This window comes from Scyliorhinus torazame, chromosome 7 (genome assembly GCF_047496885.1).
Source record: "Scyliorhinus torazame isolate Kashiwa2021f chromosome 7, sScyTor2.1, whole genome shotgun sequence".
NCBI lineage: Eukaryota > Metazoa > Chordata > Chondrichthyes > Carcharhiniformes > Scyliorhinidae > Scyliorhinus > Scyliorhinus torazame.
The window spans coordinates 34,778,512-34,796,752 of NC_092713.1; the positions used below are offsets into that span (position 1 = coordinate 34,778,512).

General features: G+C 46.0%; 1 protein-coding gene across 3 annotated transcripts in view; it reads right to left on the bottom strand.

Moving 5' to 3' along the window:
- The window catches only part of LOC140426136 (rho GTPase-activating protein 29-like), a 130,183-nt gene that overhangs the window by 32,575 nt on the left and 79,367 nt on the right, over nt 1-18,241 (bottom strand). For all 3 annotated transcript variants that reach the window (XM_072510538.1, XM_072510539.1, XM_072510540.1), the window contains 4 exons: nt 16,977-17,152; nt 13,581-13,706; nt 10,466-10,564; nt 6,348-6,511 (listed from right to left, as the gene is read on the bottom strand). In XM_072510538.1, coding sequence (XP_072366639.1) covers nt 6,348-6,511; nt 10,466-10,564; nt 13,581-13,706; nt 16,977-17,152 — 565 coding nt within the window. The remainder of the gene's footprint in view (nt 1-6,347; nt 6,512-10,465; nt 10,565-13,580; nt 13,707-16,976; nt 17,153-18,241) is intronic.

An 18,241-nucleotide genomic window follows, 5' to 3' on the forward strand; every position in this document is an offset into this window, starting at 1 on the left:
GCTGTTTTCCCCACAAAGTTCAAGATGATCAGACTAGAACTTTGTGGACTACCATTAAGGCAATTAACTTCCAACTGTCCTGAGAAATTCAACAACTACTAGTCCATAATTATACCCAATAAACTGGGGTCTAATTACGTGCATACTGGCCTTGCACTGTCTTGTTCACCACCTGTTATCTGGAAGTGTCTGGTTCTTTGCAGCTTGTTGCCAAACAACACTTTTTATCTGCAAGTTCAGCACATGATAGAAGGACACTTAACTTGCTGTACACAGACAAGGTTCGATGGGAAATTGTTAACCAGTGACGGGCAACATAAATAAAAAAGAAATGGGGCTGCATTCTCCAGTCCCTCAGGCCGCATGTTTCTCAGCAACACACCATTTGCTGGCGGTGAGACTTTCTCTTCCAGCCGCTTGTCAATGGGATTTCCCATTGAAGCCATCCCATGCTGGCAGGAAACCCGCGAGCAGAAAAAGAGAATCTCAACTGCCAGATAATTCCGGTCATGATCTTCTATTACACGCCCGATCACGCTGGTTCATGCAAATGGAATGTAGCGGAAGCTTGAACTGTGACAGGGATGCATAATGGGAAACCGTCATAGTAGTATCTGTTTTACAGCCCAGTCAAAGTTGAAAGTTCCGGCAACATGCTCAACAACTGTTTCCATTCGCAGACTGTCTCTAATGAACAGAAACCTGACCCTTATTCTCTGTCACAGGTATTCATATAGCATTTAATTTGATGACTGAAGTGTTGATTGAAGAACAAGAAGGATGTCAATTCAAAAGATAGGAAATATTGAACGTAGGCTATTTTGTAAACCACTAATAAAACAGATTTACAATTAAAATATTTTAGCAGAAACAAAGGCAAACACAGGCAAAGATACTACACCATACAGCGTTCATACAAAAACTTGAAATGGTGCACAAGAGTTTGTGCTACCCCTTAGAAAGCGGCTTTCAGCATTTCTTGTAATGGAATAATTATTTCAAATGAATCCAATAGACCTCATCTTATTTGTTGGTAAAGAATATGTTGTCTTCTTGAATACCATGAATATGCAAAAAGGGAAATACAAAAGCTACACATGCTCAGGAGAACTATTAAAAAAAAGCAGATGGACCGGAGACATTTATTTCTCCTGCTTTTTTTGAAAAAAGTCAAAAAATCTCTTTCTCACGTTAAAGAATAATGGCCAACAGTAGTAACAGTAGGCCAACAGTAACTTTCTAGCATTTCAACTGGGTCAGCAATGGAAAATTTATATTGATCTGATTTATTCATTCATGAGATGCGGGTGTTGCGGACTAGACCAGCATTTGTTGTTGATCCCCAACTACGGAAGGTGGCAGTGAGTCATCTTACATAGAAATATAGAAAATAGGAGGAGGGTTCTGCCATTCATTATGATCATGGCTGATCATCCAACTCAGCAACCTGTTCCCGCTTTCCTCCCAGATCATTTCATCCCTTTGGTCCAAGAACTATATCCAACTCTTTCTTGAAAACATACAGGGCACAATCTACCCGAATGGGAACAACTCACCTACAAAGGGGGTCGTCGGACCTCTCCGCAACCCCCAGCAGGGTACCCCCGGGCCCGATCTGCAGCGTGGGAAAAATACCAGCTTGGCACCTTGACAGTGCCAGCCTGGCACCCTGCCAGCTCCAGCTGAGTGCCGGTGACACTGCCAGGGTGCCAGTGGCACTAGGGCCAGGGTGGCACCCTGCCCCGAGGGAAAGCACCTGGGGGCCTCTGAACCCCTGGGAGGACCCACGAATACCATTCCGTCTGGGCCCTGTTTGTGGAGACCAGCACTGAATGGCGCTCGCCCGAGATCTCCAAGGCGAGGAACTTCAATCCCACACCTTGAGTAGAACGTGGGAATGCCTATTAGAGAGAGAGAGACTAGGGGCGAGATTCTCCACTCCTGCGCCGGTTGGGAGAATCGCCTGGGCCGCCAAAATCTCCCGGGACGCCGGACCGACGCCCTCCCGCGATTCTCCCAAGCGGCGGGAACGGCCCGGTCGAGTTCCGCGGGCCGGAGACACCCAAAATGGCAAATCTCCGGCACTCCCGCTATTCTCAGGCCCGGATGGGCCGAGTGGCCAGGCCAAAACGGCGGGTTCCCCCCGGCGCCGTCCACACCTGGTCGCTGCCGTCGGGAACAGCGCGCGAACGGTGGGGGGACGGCCTGCAGAGGGGGGCCCTGCACCAGGGGGTACCTCAAATGTGGGGTGGCCCGCGATCGGTGCCCACCAATCGTCGGGCCATCCTCTCTGAAGGAGGACCTCCTTCCTTCCGCGGCCCCGCAAGATCCGTCCGCCATCTTCTTGCGGGACGGACTTAGAGAGGACGGCAACCACGCATGCGCGGGTTGGCGCCGGCCAACCCGCGCATACGCGGATGACGCCAGTAATGCGGCGCTGGACGCGTCATCTATGCGGCGCCGCCTTTACGCGGGCGACAAGGCCTGGCGCGTGTAGATGACGCGGCCCCGATCCTAGCCCATTGTCAGGGCCTGAATCGGTCGGGATCGGGGCTGTTTCGCGCCATCGTGAACCTCGACGGCGCGGCCACTTCGGCGCGGGAGTGGAGAATCCCGCCCAGGCTGTCTCGCTTTAATATGCAAATTTGCTAAAAGGCGATCCCGCCCACAATGGGTGGCACAGCTAGGGTGACAGGTTGGCAGTGCCAAGGTGCTCAGGTACTACCTTGCCCCGACCACCCTGTCTCAATTGGACTGCAAGACCCCCACCCCCGCCTCACCCTGTGGTGCCGTTCCGCCTGGTCCGCATTTGTGTAGACCAGGACTAAACAAAGTCCCGATGAGTTCTCACAGGCGCGACTGTTGACTCCTGGGCACCGGGTGAATGAGCCTAATGGCTAATTTAAGTATGCAGATCTGGATCTCACCCAGCGAGGGCAAGATTCAAATTGCGCCGGGCAGAATGAGTTGAGTGACACGTGATTGGCATGGCGCGGAGCCAGATTTAGGGATCTCATGTGATTCACCAGTTAAGCCTGGATCCACGCCAGGTGCCACACGGTCGCTGAATCTACCTCCCTTTTTCAAATAGTGGGGTTACATTAGCTACCCTCCAATTCGTAGGAACTGTTCCAGAGTCTATAGAATCTTGGAAGTCAACCAGCAATGCATCCACTATTTCTAGGTCCACTTCCCAACGTTCTCTGGGATGTAGATTGTCAAGCCCTGGGGATTTATCGGCCTTCAGTCTCATCAATTTCCCCAACATCATTTCCCTAATACTGATTTTCTTTAGTTCCTCCCTCTCACTAAACCCAGTGTTCCCCAGCATCTCTGGTACATTATTGGTGTCCTCCTTTGCAAAGGCAGAACCAAAGTATGTATTTAGCTGGTCAGCCATTTCTTTGTTCCCCCATTATAAATTCTCCTGTTTCGAACGGTAAGGGTTTAAGACATTTGTCTTTCACAGTCAGTTATTATGTTCCCCGCAAGCTTAATCTCGAACTCTATTTTCTTTTTCTTTATCAATCCCTTTGTCCTCCTTTGCGGAATTCTAAACTGCTCCCAATCCTCAGGTCTGTTGTTTTTTCTAGCCAATTTGTATGCCTCTTCTTGGATCAAATGCTATCTCTAATCTCCCTTGTAGACCATGATTTGGCCACCGTTCCCATTTTATTTTTGTACCAGACCAGAATGAACAATTGTTGCAATTCACCTATGCGCTCTTTGAATGTTTGCCACTGCCTATCCCCGTCATCCTTTTAAATAACGTTCCTCAATTCATCTTGGCCAGCTTATGAATTGTACCATCGTCATTTCCTTTATTTAGATTCAGGACCCTAGTCTCAGAACCAACTACGTCACTCTCCATCTGGATGAAGAATTCTATCACATTGTGGTTGTTCATTCCCAAGGGGCCTCACACAACTAGTTTGCCAATTATTTTTCTAATTCCGCAATACCCAGTCTAAGATGGTCAGACCTCTAGATGGTTCCCCAACGTTTTGGTCCAGAGAACCATTGCATACACACTCCAGAGATTCCTCCGCTACTATGCTGTTATTAATTTGATTTTCCCAATCTATATGCAGATTAAAGTCACCCATAATTACAGATGTTTCTTTATTACATGCACCTCTAATTTCCTGTTTAATTCCATCCCCAACATCACCACTGCAGAGGCTCCATATACAACTCCCACTAATGTTCTTTGCCCCTTGGTGTTTCTCAGCTCTACGCAGATTCCAGATCTTCAGAGCTAATATCCTTCACTATTGCGTTAATTTCCTCTTTAACTGGCAATGCAACCCTAACTGGCAATGCAACCCCAACTGGCAATGCAACCCCAACACCTTTTCAGTTTTGTCTGTCCTTCCTAAATACGGAATACCCCTGAATGTTCAGTTCCCATCCCATGTCACCGTGCAGCCATAACTCCATAATTCCAACCATACCATACTAGTTTACATCTATTTTTATGTTTAATTCATCCACTTTACTGCGAATGCTCCGTGCATTTAAGGCACAAAGCCGTAAGGCTTATTTTAAAAAATATTTCTTGTCCCACTTCCATTATTTTTCCACTGTGGCCCTGTTTGATCTGGCCCTTGATTTCTCTGCCCATTACCCTTCTTATTCCCCATTCTGTATTTTGTTCTTGTCCTAGTTTCCCCCTCCTTGACTACTTCCATAGGTTCCCATGCCTCTGCCAGGCCATTTTAGTTTAAAACTCCCTAGCCCCTCTAGTAAATACTCCCCTGAGGACATGAGTCCTGGTACTGCCCAGGTGCAATCCCTCCAGTTTGTACTGGTCCCACCTTTCCCAGAACCATTCCCAATGTCCCAGAAATCTGAAACGCTCCCCCTTGCACCATCTCTTCAGCCCCTCAGAGTACCCGAACAGACGCCGTAGTGTGGCGAGTCGGGGATTTTCACAGTAACTTCATTGCAGTGTTAATGTAAGCCTACTTGTGACACTAATAAAGATTATTATTATGACTCCACCTCTGGAATTCAGCTCTCGACAAAAGCTGTAATGTGGTGTAGAGCTGACTGAGCACAGGCTGCTGTCAGGACCCATAATCTATGCTATGTTCAGTGCCTTCAACCATTTTTCGATATCCTGTGGAGTGAATTGAATTGGCAGAAGACTGTGATGCTGGGAACCTCAGGAGGATGCTGAGGATGGCACTTCTGTTTGAAAGTGATGGAAAATCCTTGTTTTTACATGATGGGCTCGACTCCCCCACCATGGAGGATTTTATAAAAATGTGTTCATGGGATGTGTATGTCACTGGATGGGCGAGCATTTATTGCCCATCCCAAATTGCCCTTGAACTGAGTGGTTATTTCAGAAGAAAATTGCCACGGAGTCAGGCCAGGTAAGAACTGCAGATTTCCTTCCCTAAAGGACATTAGTGAACCAGATAAACAATGGTTTCATGGTCATTTAAATTCCTATATGTGCCATTGTGAGATTCCAGCCTGGGTCCCCAAAGTATTATCCTGGGTCTCTTGCTTACTAGTCCAGTAACAATAGCACTAGGCTACCGCCTCCCTGACATCTGTAGAGCCTTTTCCTCCTGTTGGTTATCATTCACAACTCCACGAGGCAGAACTGCACAGCATTAACCTACTCTATTGGTTGTGGGGTCACCTTTCTTTGTCTATTACATGCTGCTTCCATTCTTTGGCATGCATGTAGTCCTCTATTGTAGAATCATCAAGTGTTGCATATATTAACCTTTCTCTCCTTCAACTGTACCTTCCAAACCCACAGTCTCTACCAGCTAGAAGGACGAGAGCAGCACATCCATGGGAAAACCACCACCCGCGAGTTCTCCTCCAAGTGACAGGCATCCTCCGGACTTGAACTATATAATCGTTCCTTCAATGTTATTGGGTCAAAGTCCTGCAACTTCCTTTCCAACAACACTGTGGGTGTTTCTGCACCACAGGGACTGCAACGGTTCAAGACAGCGGCTCACCACCACCTTCTTAAGAGCAATTAGGATTGGACAATAAATGCTGGCGTAGCCAGCGACACCCACATCACATGACAAATAAAAAATCTTATCCACTCTAAAATTAAAATAAACCGTGATCGAGTGTCTCAGGTTTACCATTGGTAAGGTAGAGACCACCGCTGTTTAAAATAGAAAACCAAGGATAAAATACTATTTTGTCAAGTCATAACAGCCGTGTAATTTTCAGCATGAATTATTCAAATACACTAGGAAATTAAAAATGTTTATGACGGACTTTACAAATAGGTCAGTTCCTTCACTCATTAGGAATGCAAACAATCTTTTGGAAAGTAACTACCGCTTCAACCAAAGATTATTTACCTCTTCACACTCAGCTCCATGAAAGACAACAAGGCTGTCACATTCTCTACACTTCGATGGGGCTCGCAACTTTCGTAGCTTGTGTGTTTGTGCTGCCTTTGACATGAGGATATTGCGGAAGGGCCCCGGAGAACTTGTCATCTCTGCCACAATCTCATTTAAACCTATGTTACAAGTAAAGGAGGCAGTGCACAAATTAGCTTACAACATGGTCTTCCAATATTCTTAAATTGTGACATACGGTTCAAGTAAATAAAAGGGCCAAGAAATGTGGGATAGTCATTTTTGGATAATCTCTGCATTTGAATGGAGGGGTCTGAGCAGTCTCAATTTGGGCTTTCAGCCTCATTAACATCAATGCAGTGTGGCAGGAGGAACTAGTTGAGACGTGAACCAAGATGAGATGTTGCAGCTGCCATTAATAAAGTGAAATGCAGAGTGGAGGGTGGAAAATAAGATACGGGGCAAAACGATAGCCTCAGGGAAGGAAGAGATCAGACGTCAGGTGGGGCGGACGATAACATGCCAATGCATGATGGGAGAGCTTCAAAACTTGAATTTTTAAATGTGAGGTGAGAGGAGCACTTCTTCTCACGCGAGTTCAGTCAAACGAGGATGGGACCTTCCTGCCAGATATCGCCACATTATGCTGTTTGAGGTCAGCATGTGGATGAGCGAGCACGAGGGGGATTCAAAGATCAGAAAAGGCTCCTACAGAAATGGTTTTGCACTTAAAATGTTCATGGCATGCACTCCTGCCAAGAGTGCATCCACCCTGTCCAAATCTCTGGCCAGAACCAAGTACAAGTTTCTTGACCACCATATTGGGTTTAGGAGGCCAGTTAGCCTCTGAGAAATGTTGAACGTCAGGGACAACAAATCAGGTAGCAACTAGTTGTTTCGAACAGCTTCTGATGCTAGGACTCTGTATAAAATTTAGTTGTTCAATCTGCTGAGACAGATATGAATAGCCACTGTGAATAACAGAATGTGTTTTTAACTGAATTTCTAGCATATTTGTAATACTTTAAACATTAGAAAAATTAATAATTAATTAATGTACAATTTAGAAAATACAAACAGAATAGAAAAATGCAGACTATCGACTTTTTGCTTAAAAATACAGGAATCCATAGTGACTAGAAAATTAAATTTAAATGTTTTATTACGTTATTGCTGATCAGCACAATCTTCAATCCATCTAAAAAAATCGTAAAATGTTGATAAATGAAAAATGGCTATCAATTTAATTTTTTTGACTATTTTCCATGTCATTAAGAAAATTTGAATACACAAACCAGACATACATACATGGTGCCTTCTTAAATGACTTGCTTGGAAAACCATTTTAGTCCAATTTTTCTACACATACGGTTACAATGCACTGTTTGTATTCCACCAAGTGGATGGGGGAAAAAAGTCTTTCAACCCCCTGGGAGCCATGATGTGGAGATGCCACGTTGGACTGGGGTGTGCACAGTTAAAAAGTCTTACAACACCAGATTAAAGTCCAACAGGTTTGTTTGGAATCACTAGCTTTCGGTGCGCAGCCCCTTCATCATGTGAGTGAACATGAACTTTAACCTAGTGTTGCAAGACTTCTTACTGAACCCCTTGGGAAGTATGAAAGAGGATCTCTGATTCTGGGGCCACGTCCCCACATCGGCGTGGGAACAGTGGTGCTTTACCCCAGACGAAATGGTGCAAAATGGCCGCCGATTCCCCGCTTTGCTGGGGGCTAGGACGGCAGTGTTGAGCACCCAGCTCTAACTGCTGATACGCCCTGGAGAATTGCTGGGTCCGTGGCCATGCATGCGCATGGCGGTGGCTTGCTTCAGAAGCGCCGTGCTACATGGCGTCCGCCGTTCGCGGACCTGGCCCTTGAAATGGTCCCCCCCCCCCCCCCCGGTGGATCGGCCGTCCCCCGACTGAGTCCACAGCCGCCACGCCGAGTTCTCAACGGGCGAGACCACACGTGTCCCACGCCGTCGGGAACGCTGCCGGTCGGGGCAGAGCATCGGGGGGCGGGCCTCAGGCAATGTCCCAAGGTCGTCGATGCATGGGTCGATTGCCGAACGCGATTTCGGTGTGGGCAACCGGAGAATCCCGCCCCCATCTCCTGATGGCGTTACACTATTCTGAAACTTTGTAAATATTTCTGAGATGAGACAGCAAACTGCAATTACCTACGCAACCTACATGGAATAATAGCATTGCTCTGGAATCTCTCTCTTTCTCTCTCTCTCGGACATATTGTGCACAGATTTGCAAAGTAATCAACCTGACATTTACTGCCGAGATCTTTTGGGAATAAAACATGGGAAATCTGTTCCATAAAACTACATCCAGGTAGACAACTAATAAAATGGCTGCAACATGGAATCATGCATCGAGGCCAGTCAAGGAAGTTAACTGCATTCTCTTTTATTTTACCATCCTCACAAATTGTAAAAATTCTCATGTCTATCTTCTTTTACTGCCAACTGCACTAGTGTGTATGTGGGCCAAGGCAAGTGCGTGAGACTTTGAATGGTGGGTGCGATTTACCTAGTTTTTAAAAATTCTTCAACTAGCTTCGCTTATTTTGGTCTTTGTTTAACCTAAGAAAACCTGTCTGACGAATTCTTCACAACCTGAAATAGGAAGACTCCGGATGTATTGGTAAAGCACATCCTCATAACTCTTGTTATGGTCAGACCTGAAGTGGTAGAATAGGGGAGTCATTTCACCCCTCCGGAGGAGACTCGATGGCCTTCTTCAGCTCCTATGACTTATGGTCTCCTTATGTGGTCGTAATATAAATTTAACAACATGCACGAATTGCTGAAGCAATTGGCACATTTCAGGCATCAGTCTGAAGAGAAGTCTGCCTACCAAATTGAAACTCCGTAGAGCAATTGTCCTGCCTACTCTGCTCTAAGCATGAAAGACTTGGGACTGTGTAACAGCATCATGCAAGAAGCTCAAATCGTTTTCAACCGAGCTACATTTGGAAGCTTCTGAAGATCAGATGGCAAGGCAAAATACCAGATATTATTGTGCTCACTCCAGCTGGCATGCCAAGCATCCACACCATATTGAGAGAGTCATAACTGAGTTGGGCTGGCCAAGTAGCCAGAATGCCTGACACACGTTTACCAAAGCCAATCTTCTATGGGGAGCTTGAATCTGGGGTGCGCTCTCATGGCAGTATTACTGCACCTAGCACAAATACAAAATGGTGTCATAGATGTTTACAGCATGAAAACAGGCCTTTTGGTCCAACTTGACCATGCCACCCAGTTTTTACAACTAAGCTAGTCCCAATTGCCCGCATTTGGCCCTTTTCCCTCTATACCCATCTTTCCCATATTACTGTCTAAATGCTTTTTAAAAAACAAAATTGTACCCGCCTCTACTACTGCCTCTGGCAGCTTGTTCCAGACACTCACCACCCAATGTGTGAAAAAAGTACCCCTCTGGACCCTTTTGTATCTGTTCCCTCTCACCTTAAACCTATGCCCTCTAGTTTTAGATTCCCCTACCTTTGGGAAAAGATGTTGACTATCTACCTATCTTAGTTTAAGCAAGTACCATGGTCAGCGCAGGCTTGGAGGGCCGAAGGGCCCGATCCTGTGCTGTATTGTTCTTCACCTTATCTATGCTCCTCATTATTTTATGGACCTCTATAAGATCATCCCTAAGCCTCCTCGCTCCAGGAAAAAAAGTCCCAGTCTATCCAGCCTCTCTTTATAATTCAACCATCAAGTCCCGGTAGCATTCTAGTAAATCTTTTCTGCATTATTTCTAGTTTAATAATATCCTTTCTATAATAGGGTAACCAGAACTGTACACAATATTCCAAGTGTGGCCTTACTAATGTCTTGTACAACTTCAGCAAGGCGTCCCAACTCCTGTATTCACTGTTCTGACCAATGAAACCAGGCATGTCGAATGCCTTCTTCACCACCCTGTCCACCTGCGACTCCATTTTCAAGGAGCTATGAGCCTGTACTCCTAGATCCCGGTGTCCTATAACTCTCCCCAACTCCCTACCATTAACTGAGTAGGTCCTGCCCCGATTCGATCAAACCCACTAGAACAAAAGTAATGTACATATGGAATAACTAAATACACACCGTTGTCGGACGGTGATGGTGGTTCTCTTTCATCCAAATCATCTGCTGAAGACATAGTGCCTGTTGAAGGTGTTCGGGGCAGCCTTCGCTTGAAATCACCTGAAACAGCCAATAAAATAATAATTTTTGTTAATTTTTCATTGCTAATGTAGGTCAGGACTAAACCTAATCGGATTAAGATGTAACATATTTGAAGATTGAATGATATAGTAGGCGGTTACTAATTTCAGACACAAAAGACTCAGTAGCATTTGTAACAGTCCATGGAGGTTTGTAGAAAAGATGACTTGAATTTTATTTTTCCCTTCAGTATTGTTGATAATTAGTCTAGATTATACATTTGTGTTACCATTCTACTGAAATGCAGTGTGGCAGCATCTCTCCATTTATCTATCTTGTCTTGCACAACCTCATTGCAGAACTAGAAATGGGGATATTTAAATAGTACCCCTTTTTAAATGTTGTTTTGTGTCAGAGGGTTTGAAGTGGCTTAGCCAAGTATCTTCAGCTTCTTTACCACTGAATTTCCCTCCACTATAAAGGAGAAAGTAGAAATGTTTGGTGATGGTTGCCGTGTTCATAAGAACATGAGATAGGAACAGGAGTAGGACCTTCAAGGTCATTTTGCCATCATTCAATAAGATCATAGCTGTTCTTCTGTCTCAGTAACATATTCCTGTAATATTCTCATATCCCAATTCCCTTAGCATCCATTCATCTGACTTGAATACACTCAACAACTTTAGTATCCATAGGTAGAGAATTCCAAAGGTTTGCAAGCCCAAATTTGTGTGAACAGATTTCTCCTCATCTTAGTCCTAAATGGTAATACTGAATGTGCTGTTAAAAAGCCAGTTCCACTTCAAACATTTTAAACAGTGATATTACACCCAAGTCCCAAGGAGTATTAATATTTCTAAGTCTTCTTACCTTTTAAAAAAAACTTCTACTTTACTATTTTTCCGTTTGAAGTTGATAGCTTTAACATTATATTCAACGTGCCACATTCTTGCCCACTTAATTAACCTATCTATATTGTTATGCATCCTCTTTTACATCCTCCTCAGAGCTTACTTTCCCATCTATCTTGTATTGTCAGCAAATCTAGATCCATTACACTTGGTCCCTTTAACAAAGTCATTGGGCGCAGCCCAATTGCCATGCTGTGCCAGAAAAGCAGCTCACCACGGTGCAGCACGGCCGATAAAAGCCGGGAGACCCTGCTTCCAGGACCTACCTGGCTCGCAATGCCTCGTGAGATCCAACGTGATGTCGCAAGACTTAGCAATGTAAAGCCCGACGGGGCGGGATCATTTTTTGGCAGATCTGATTCCCGAGGCATCTGAGGCTTTGGAATTCATCCGCTTCGCCTCGGAGACCTTGGGCGAGCGCCGTTCAGCACTGGTCCCCACAAACGGGGACCAGACGGAATGGCACTCATGAGGGTCTCCCAGGGATCGGAGGCCGCCAGCTGCATGCCCTTTGGTTAGGTGGTGCCATGGCACTACTGGTGCCACCTGAGCACCCTGGCAGTGCCACCTGGGTGCTAGCCTAGTAGTGCCCAGGTGGCATTGCCAGCAGGCATGAGCACGGTCAGGGTGGCACTTCCATGGTGCCAAGCTGACATTTTTTGCGTGGACGCGTTCAGGCCGGGGGTGCCCAGGACCTTCCCAAAGTATATTAGGGCTGGGGGAAGTCGGGGATCGCTTTGGGATCCTCAGATTTAAAAATGACGTCCAGGTCTCTTGCTACACTGGAGCTCCCCACTGTACAACACAGGGCTGTGTGCAGCCTTGACCGTGCGTTCCCCACTGTACAATGCAAGTCGCGTTGAGTAGCCATGTGTTTCACGGCACTGCGAGAGCCAGAAAACACGCGGCTAAACACGCTCACTATAGGACTTTTGTTCCCATTTGGTTGAATCGAGACCATTGATACAGATTGCAAATAGCTGAGGCCCAGGAACTGACCCTTTTGGTACTCCACCAGTTATAGCCTGCCAACGTGAATATGACAGGTTAATTCCCACCGTTTTCTGTCTGTTAATCAATTGATTATTATTGGGTGCGATTCAGCCAACACGTTGAGATGGGGAGGGGGGGGGGGGGGAAATCAAATCGCTGAAGGGGCACAAATCGGGCTTTGCACCAGGCATCAAGCCGATTGCAAGTCACCCGCCTCGCTGCACCCCGTGAGGGTGTGATCCAGAAAACAATATTTATATGAATCATTAGTATAATTGAAATATGCCGATGCCGCTTTCATCTGGCACCCAGGAATCACCGGACGTCCGGCAAGGCCTTAACCTTGCACCAATTAGTACAGGTCTCCACAAGCTGAGACCAGTCGTGATGGCTACTCAGATGTCTCGGAGATCGTTGGTGGGGGACAGGGCAGTTGGTCGGGGACAGGGCAGCAGTGTGGCGCTTCCCCTGGCAGTAAGTCTCTTACTCCAAGAATGGCGAGTGATCCAACGATGGTTTCACCTCAGCTGTAACTTCAACCAAGAGATGTCAACTTTTTAAAATTTTAATTTTTAAACATTCCAAAACAAAGTGCCTGCAGGTCATATTTGGAAGCTTTCTCAATTAATTGATTTTTAAGAATCTTTTATTTTTTTACATTTTTAATTGTAATATTTTGGTGAAATGTGGTGAAAATGTGGATGGAAACATTTTCAGTTTCTGCATTTTTTTTTTTCCTGTTAAACTTTATCAAATAAAAACCCCACCTGAACTTGTAAAAAAAAAAGCCGGGTGCTGCGGCTATCGCCCGCGAATTTGCACAATCGGAGACGTAGAAGATTTTTAAAAAATTCTATGTAATCTTCCTGCCTGAAGGGAGGTAGAGAGCAGGTCACCCCCCCCCCCCCCCCCCCCCCCCCCACACACACACACACGAACATTGACATCACGTGCTTTGGGCACAATTGCAATTCCTCCATTTTGTCAGCAGCAAACAAGGTAAAAGAAAATTGTGGGTCGCGAAGGTCGGCCGGCAAGGGCCGCGAAGGTCGGCCGGTTGGTAAAAATGGGTCCCTGGAAATAAATTTTGAAAAACACTGCCCTAGAGCACCAAAATAGAATAATTACAATAGAAGCTTCTGGTTACACACCTGGACTAGCAGAGGGTGAATCCATGGATCGCGACTCACTGCTTCCTCCTCCACTTTCTGAATCACTATACATACCGCTCCCCTGGGTGCCCAAGGGCCAAGCTCTAAATGGCCCCTGATTTCGGGCTGTTGCAACAAAAACAGTGAAGTATTGGTAATAATACACAATGATAATATTGCCGGAAGTCATATCCATGACACAAATCGATCATTTCATATAAGCAGGCAGCAAAATTACAAACCAAAGATAAAACTATTTCTCATGGAGCAGTAAAACCGAAGGATATGTAGTAGCAATGAGCTACAAATGCAAGGTGGAAGGGCATGGAAAGATGCATAATTGATCTTTTATTCTGCCAATCCTCCCGGAATGATGTTTGTTGAACAGACCTAGAGGGGAATGGAAAAACTGACATGGTATTTCACTTTGGGTACATCGTGTCGATTAGTGATTTCAATATAGTGAAGTCTGTAATCGGAACTTTATTTAATCTCTGCATGGGTCGGAGGTTTGCCCATAGTAGACACGAGGTAATTTGGCAGGATAGGTTTAAGAGCAAAAGGCGGTGGGGCATAAATTGGCATTGGAATAATAAAGGGCTATTGGGATGAGTGGAAGGGCATCAGGGCAATAAAACAGCCATTAGGAATGGGTGGGGGGCATAGACTGGCTTGCAGAGTACGAGGTGGCATGGGGAATGTCTTGGCAAGGGCTGGAGGGATCACGCAGCAGCCTCCTCAGTTCTTCCTGGGTTGCCTGCCCTGACATTTTTTTAAAAATTCAAATTAAGGGACAATTTAGCATGGCCGATCCAGCTACCCTGCACATCTTTGGGTTTGTGGGGGTGAGACCCACGCAGACAATGGGAGAATGTGCAAACTTCACAACGAACAGTGACCCAGGGCTGAGATCAAACCTGTGAGGGAGCGGCGCTAACCACAGCGCCATCATGCTGCCCCGCCCACCCTGACTTCTAATTTAGCTCAAACCTTGGACCGAAAATCAGAGGTGGGATTCTCCGACCCCTGCCGGGATTCTCCGACCCCCACCGGGTCGGGGAATCCCGCCCCGCCGCCGGCTTCCATATTCTCTGGCAACGTTTTTCGGGCAGGGGCAGAATTCACGCCACGCAAGTCGGGGGGCGTTGGCAGTGGCCCCCCCGGCAATTCTCTGGGCCCCGATGGGCCGGGCGACCGTCCGTTTTGCCCAGTCCCACCGGCGTGAGTTACGCATGGTCCCACACGGCGGAACCTGACAGGTAAGTCGGCAGGGGCGGTCCTCAGGGGGGTCGCTGGGGGATCCGACACCCCCCCACCCCCAAGGGGGCCTGGCCCGCGATCGGGGCCCAACGATCTGCAGACGGGCCTGTGCCGTGGGGGCCTCCTTCCTTCCGCACCGGCCCCTGTAGGGCTCCACCATGGCCAGCGTGGAGAAGAGAACCCCCCGCGCATGTGCAAAATACTCCGGCAGTTCAGTGCATGCGCGAGATCACGCCGGCTCTTTGGCGCATGCGCGAACTCGCGCAGTCCCTTCACCGTCGGCTGGAGCGGCGCCACCCCCTCCGGCATGCGCCTAGCCCCCGAGACAGGTGAGAATTCCTCACCTTGGGGGCCCGTTGACGCTGGAGTGGTTGGCGCCGGTTTTCCCGCCGGCGTGGGGACTTAGTCCACGGAAAGGAGAATCCCGCCTCAGATGTCTGGCAGCCATTTCTAAAGGTCAGGTTCGGGGAGCTTGGACTTCTCCAGTCTCTGCACGCCCAACCAGCTGTGAAAACCGGAGTTGGTATCACTAACCTTTTCCCTAAATGCAGGTCTGCATTTCTGCCTCCACCCACCATCTTGCTTACTGAGCAACAAGGCCCCGATTTGTATTGAGTGAGGTATGGATAACGGGAGTGCTGCATGGTTTTGGGCAGACACTAAGCTCTAATTATGTGGGGTCTTAAGCTACGATGCCTGTTTCGCTCATGTTTAATGCACGATGCCATCATGGTTATGTAGCTGACGTCAGTGCAAGTAACGGCCAAATGGAGGGCAGTTAAGGCTCTGACTGTCAACTAAAATAGCCGGCTAATGCTCATTAAATAGGATGCACGCCATTTTGGTGGAACCTCTCAATCAATGATCCCTCCAAGCTATACAATAACCTAAAACCTCCTGCGCAGGCCACGTCCAGGAGACTCTTTCTACCATGCAAAAAGCAATTAAAAGGCCCACACGCTTAAACAAATCAGCTTTGCACTATAGAAAGAAATCAGGGGGCATATTGCTCCTAAGGACATGCAGATGAACAGGAGTAAACCAGCCATTGCTGAGAATATCAAATGTTTGTTAAAAAAGTTTCTCAGCTTTCACTCTGGTGCTGGAGCTTTTAGTAGAACTGCTGAAGGTTTCAATATGACTTTTGAAAAATGCCAGGAGACTTTCTGGGGCATTTTGTCAAGACTTCACCAATGTATTAAAGTTTATTCTGAAAATTCTTCTGACAAATTTACCCGAGTGTTGGTTACTTGCATTATAGAAAAATCACCAGGGGAAAGGAAGTGTTATGTAAGCAGTATCTTGCTAGGGGTCTCCCTTGGTCTGCAGAGTGAATAAAAGGGAACCAGGTAGAATAGCACTGGCTGCTGCAGGAAAGAGGGTCATGAAGATAATGGGATATGCGGGGCATTAAAAATAAGGAAAAAAAGAATTATGGCAGGAGAGAATTTATTGCCCATCCACAATTCCCTTTGAGAAGATGATGGCGAGCCACCTTCTTGAACTGTTGCAGTCTGTGTGGTGTAGGTATACCCATATTGCTTAGCGTTCCACCACCGTAGGTGCAGGACAGCCCTTCTCTTCTTCCCCCACCAGGGCCACCTGTGCCGCGTTTGGGAACCTGTGCATTCTCTCATTCAGTTTGATCCATCCTGAAACTTGCTACTGTGAATCAGCCAGTCCAACAGCCACCTTCAGTGGAAGTGGGTACATGGAAGCATCTATACTGCTCCATGAAAATTTCATCTAAACCATCACTCAAATGCTAAACCTGCAAGCGTCTTCTTTAATACGTGTAGGCAAATTCAAATTACAGTACTCAGCATGAGGAGTAAAGTTGTGTGTTAAAACTAGACTTTAAATAGACATGTCCTATTAGCAAAACACCCCTTCACCAAATAACCTCCTGGATATTTAAACTCAATTTAATAAAAACCTACAACTAGAGAAAGATAATTATTCTCTGAAACTCTTAATTGCCTGATGAAATGTTTTAAAATGAGTTGAAAACGTTAAATATTAATGGGACAGTTATAATTGAGATGCAAGATTTAATGTAAAGCAATTAAGCATCATTATATAATGTTATCAGGCATTGGACATATTGCACAAGAAAAAATAATTCATTTAAATTACCTTGTAGATCAGTGCTATTGTTTAATTGTTTCTCTCCATTATTACTGGATCTAATATGAAGAGGACTTTCAACATCAAGTGACTGAAGAGGAAGATCACCTGAGGTACCTGAAGTCTGTGACAAATTTCCTTGTGATGAATGGGGGCTATTTGTTGCTCTTTTAAGAAATGAAAGCCTGCAGAGGAAAAATAAAACTGTGAAAAGAAGTATGTTGACACCATTTTGCTACAATCAATTTATTTGTATCAGCTTGGAGGCGAGGGAGAAATATCACTGGAGGGAAATCTCAATTTATCCAAAAATAGGCGAAGCAGAGGTTAACGGCTGGGTTTTCACATAGTCATGGCGACTCTGCAGACCTTTAAAATTGGCGTTGGGGCATGGAAGTCCCACCCTAATTTCTGACAGATCCCGATTGGGTAAAGGAGGTGCGTTGTGACTCACACAAGGAAACCCAAACTCAGCAGGGCCATTTGATTTCAGCTCAGAGTTCAAATAGACCTCATTTATGCTATAGCAAGGGCCTTATTCTGCAGTGTGGGAGTCACGTGTTTATGGAGATGTAAACGCTTATGAAAGTTGGATAAGCTACGTAGAATTCTCATGCTGCCAAGTTATTTAAATCTCCACCCATTTAAAACTTTGGAAAAAATAAAGAACAGCCTTCTTGTGCCGGTGAAAGTTAAAAAATCTGTTCTAACAATCTATTTTATTGACATTAATGGTAGCTTTTGGAGTAGAACATGGTGGCTTTCCACAAGCTACAATTAACTCAGCAGGGGGTCTGTATGTTCACGGTTCGATTGCCAGTTCAAGGTTTTTACAAGATTAGCTATCTTTGATGTGGAATGTTTGTTTTGATAAAGGAATAAGTACTTGAGATAATTTAAATGTTTTGAATAGTCTTTCGTGAAGGGGAATGTTTAATATAGTGACAGTGGTAATAGAATTCTAGATCTTCATTTTATTTCATCTCCCAACATGGTTCTGGAGGTCCTATGGTGTATACTGGGCAAGCTGGCATGGAAGGTGGTGGGTTGGGGGCTTGAGCTAGCATGGATGGGGGATAAGGAGCATGAAGTAGTATGAAGTGCCAGTGCTACTAATTTTAATGAAATAAATTGAATGAAGTTCCAGAGATCAGAGGCGGACTTTTAAACAGGCCGCCTTGGCACTCAGCAGCTCCTCTGGTCGTCCCCCTTGTCCTGCACTCACCCTTCAGAGTCTTGCCACCGAAAGCACTCCTCGCTCTCCTTCCCTTCCC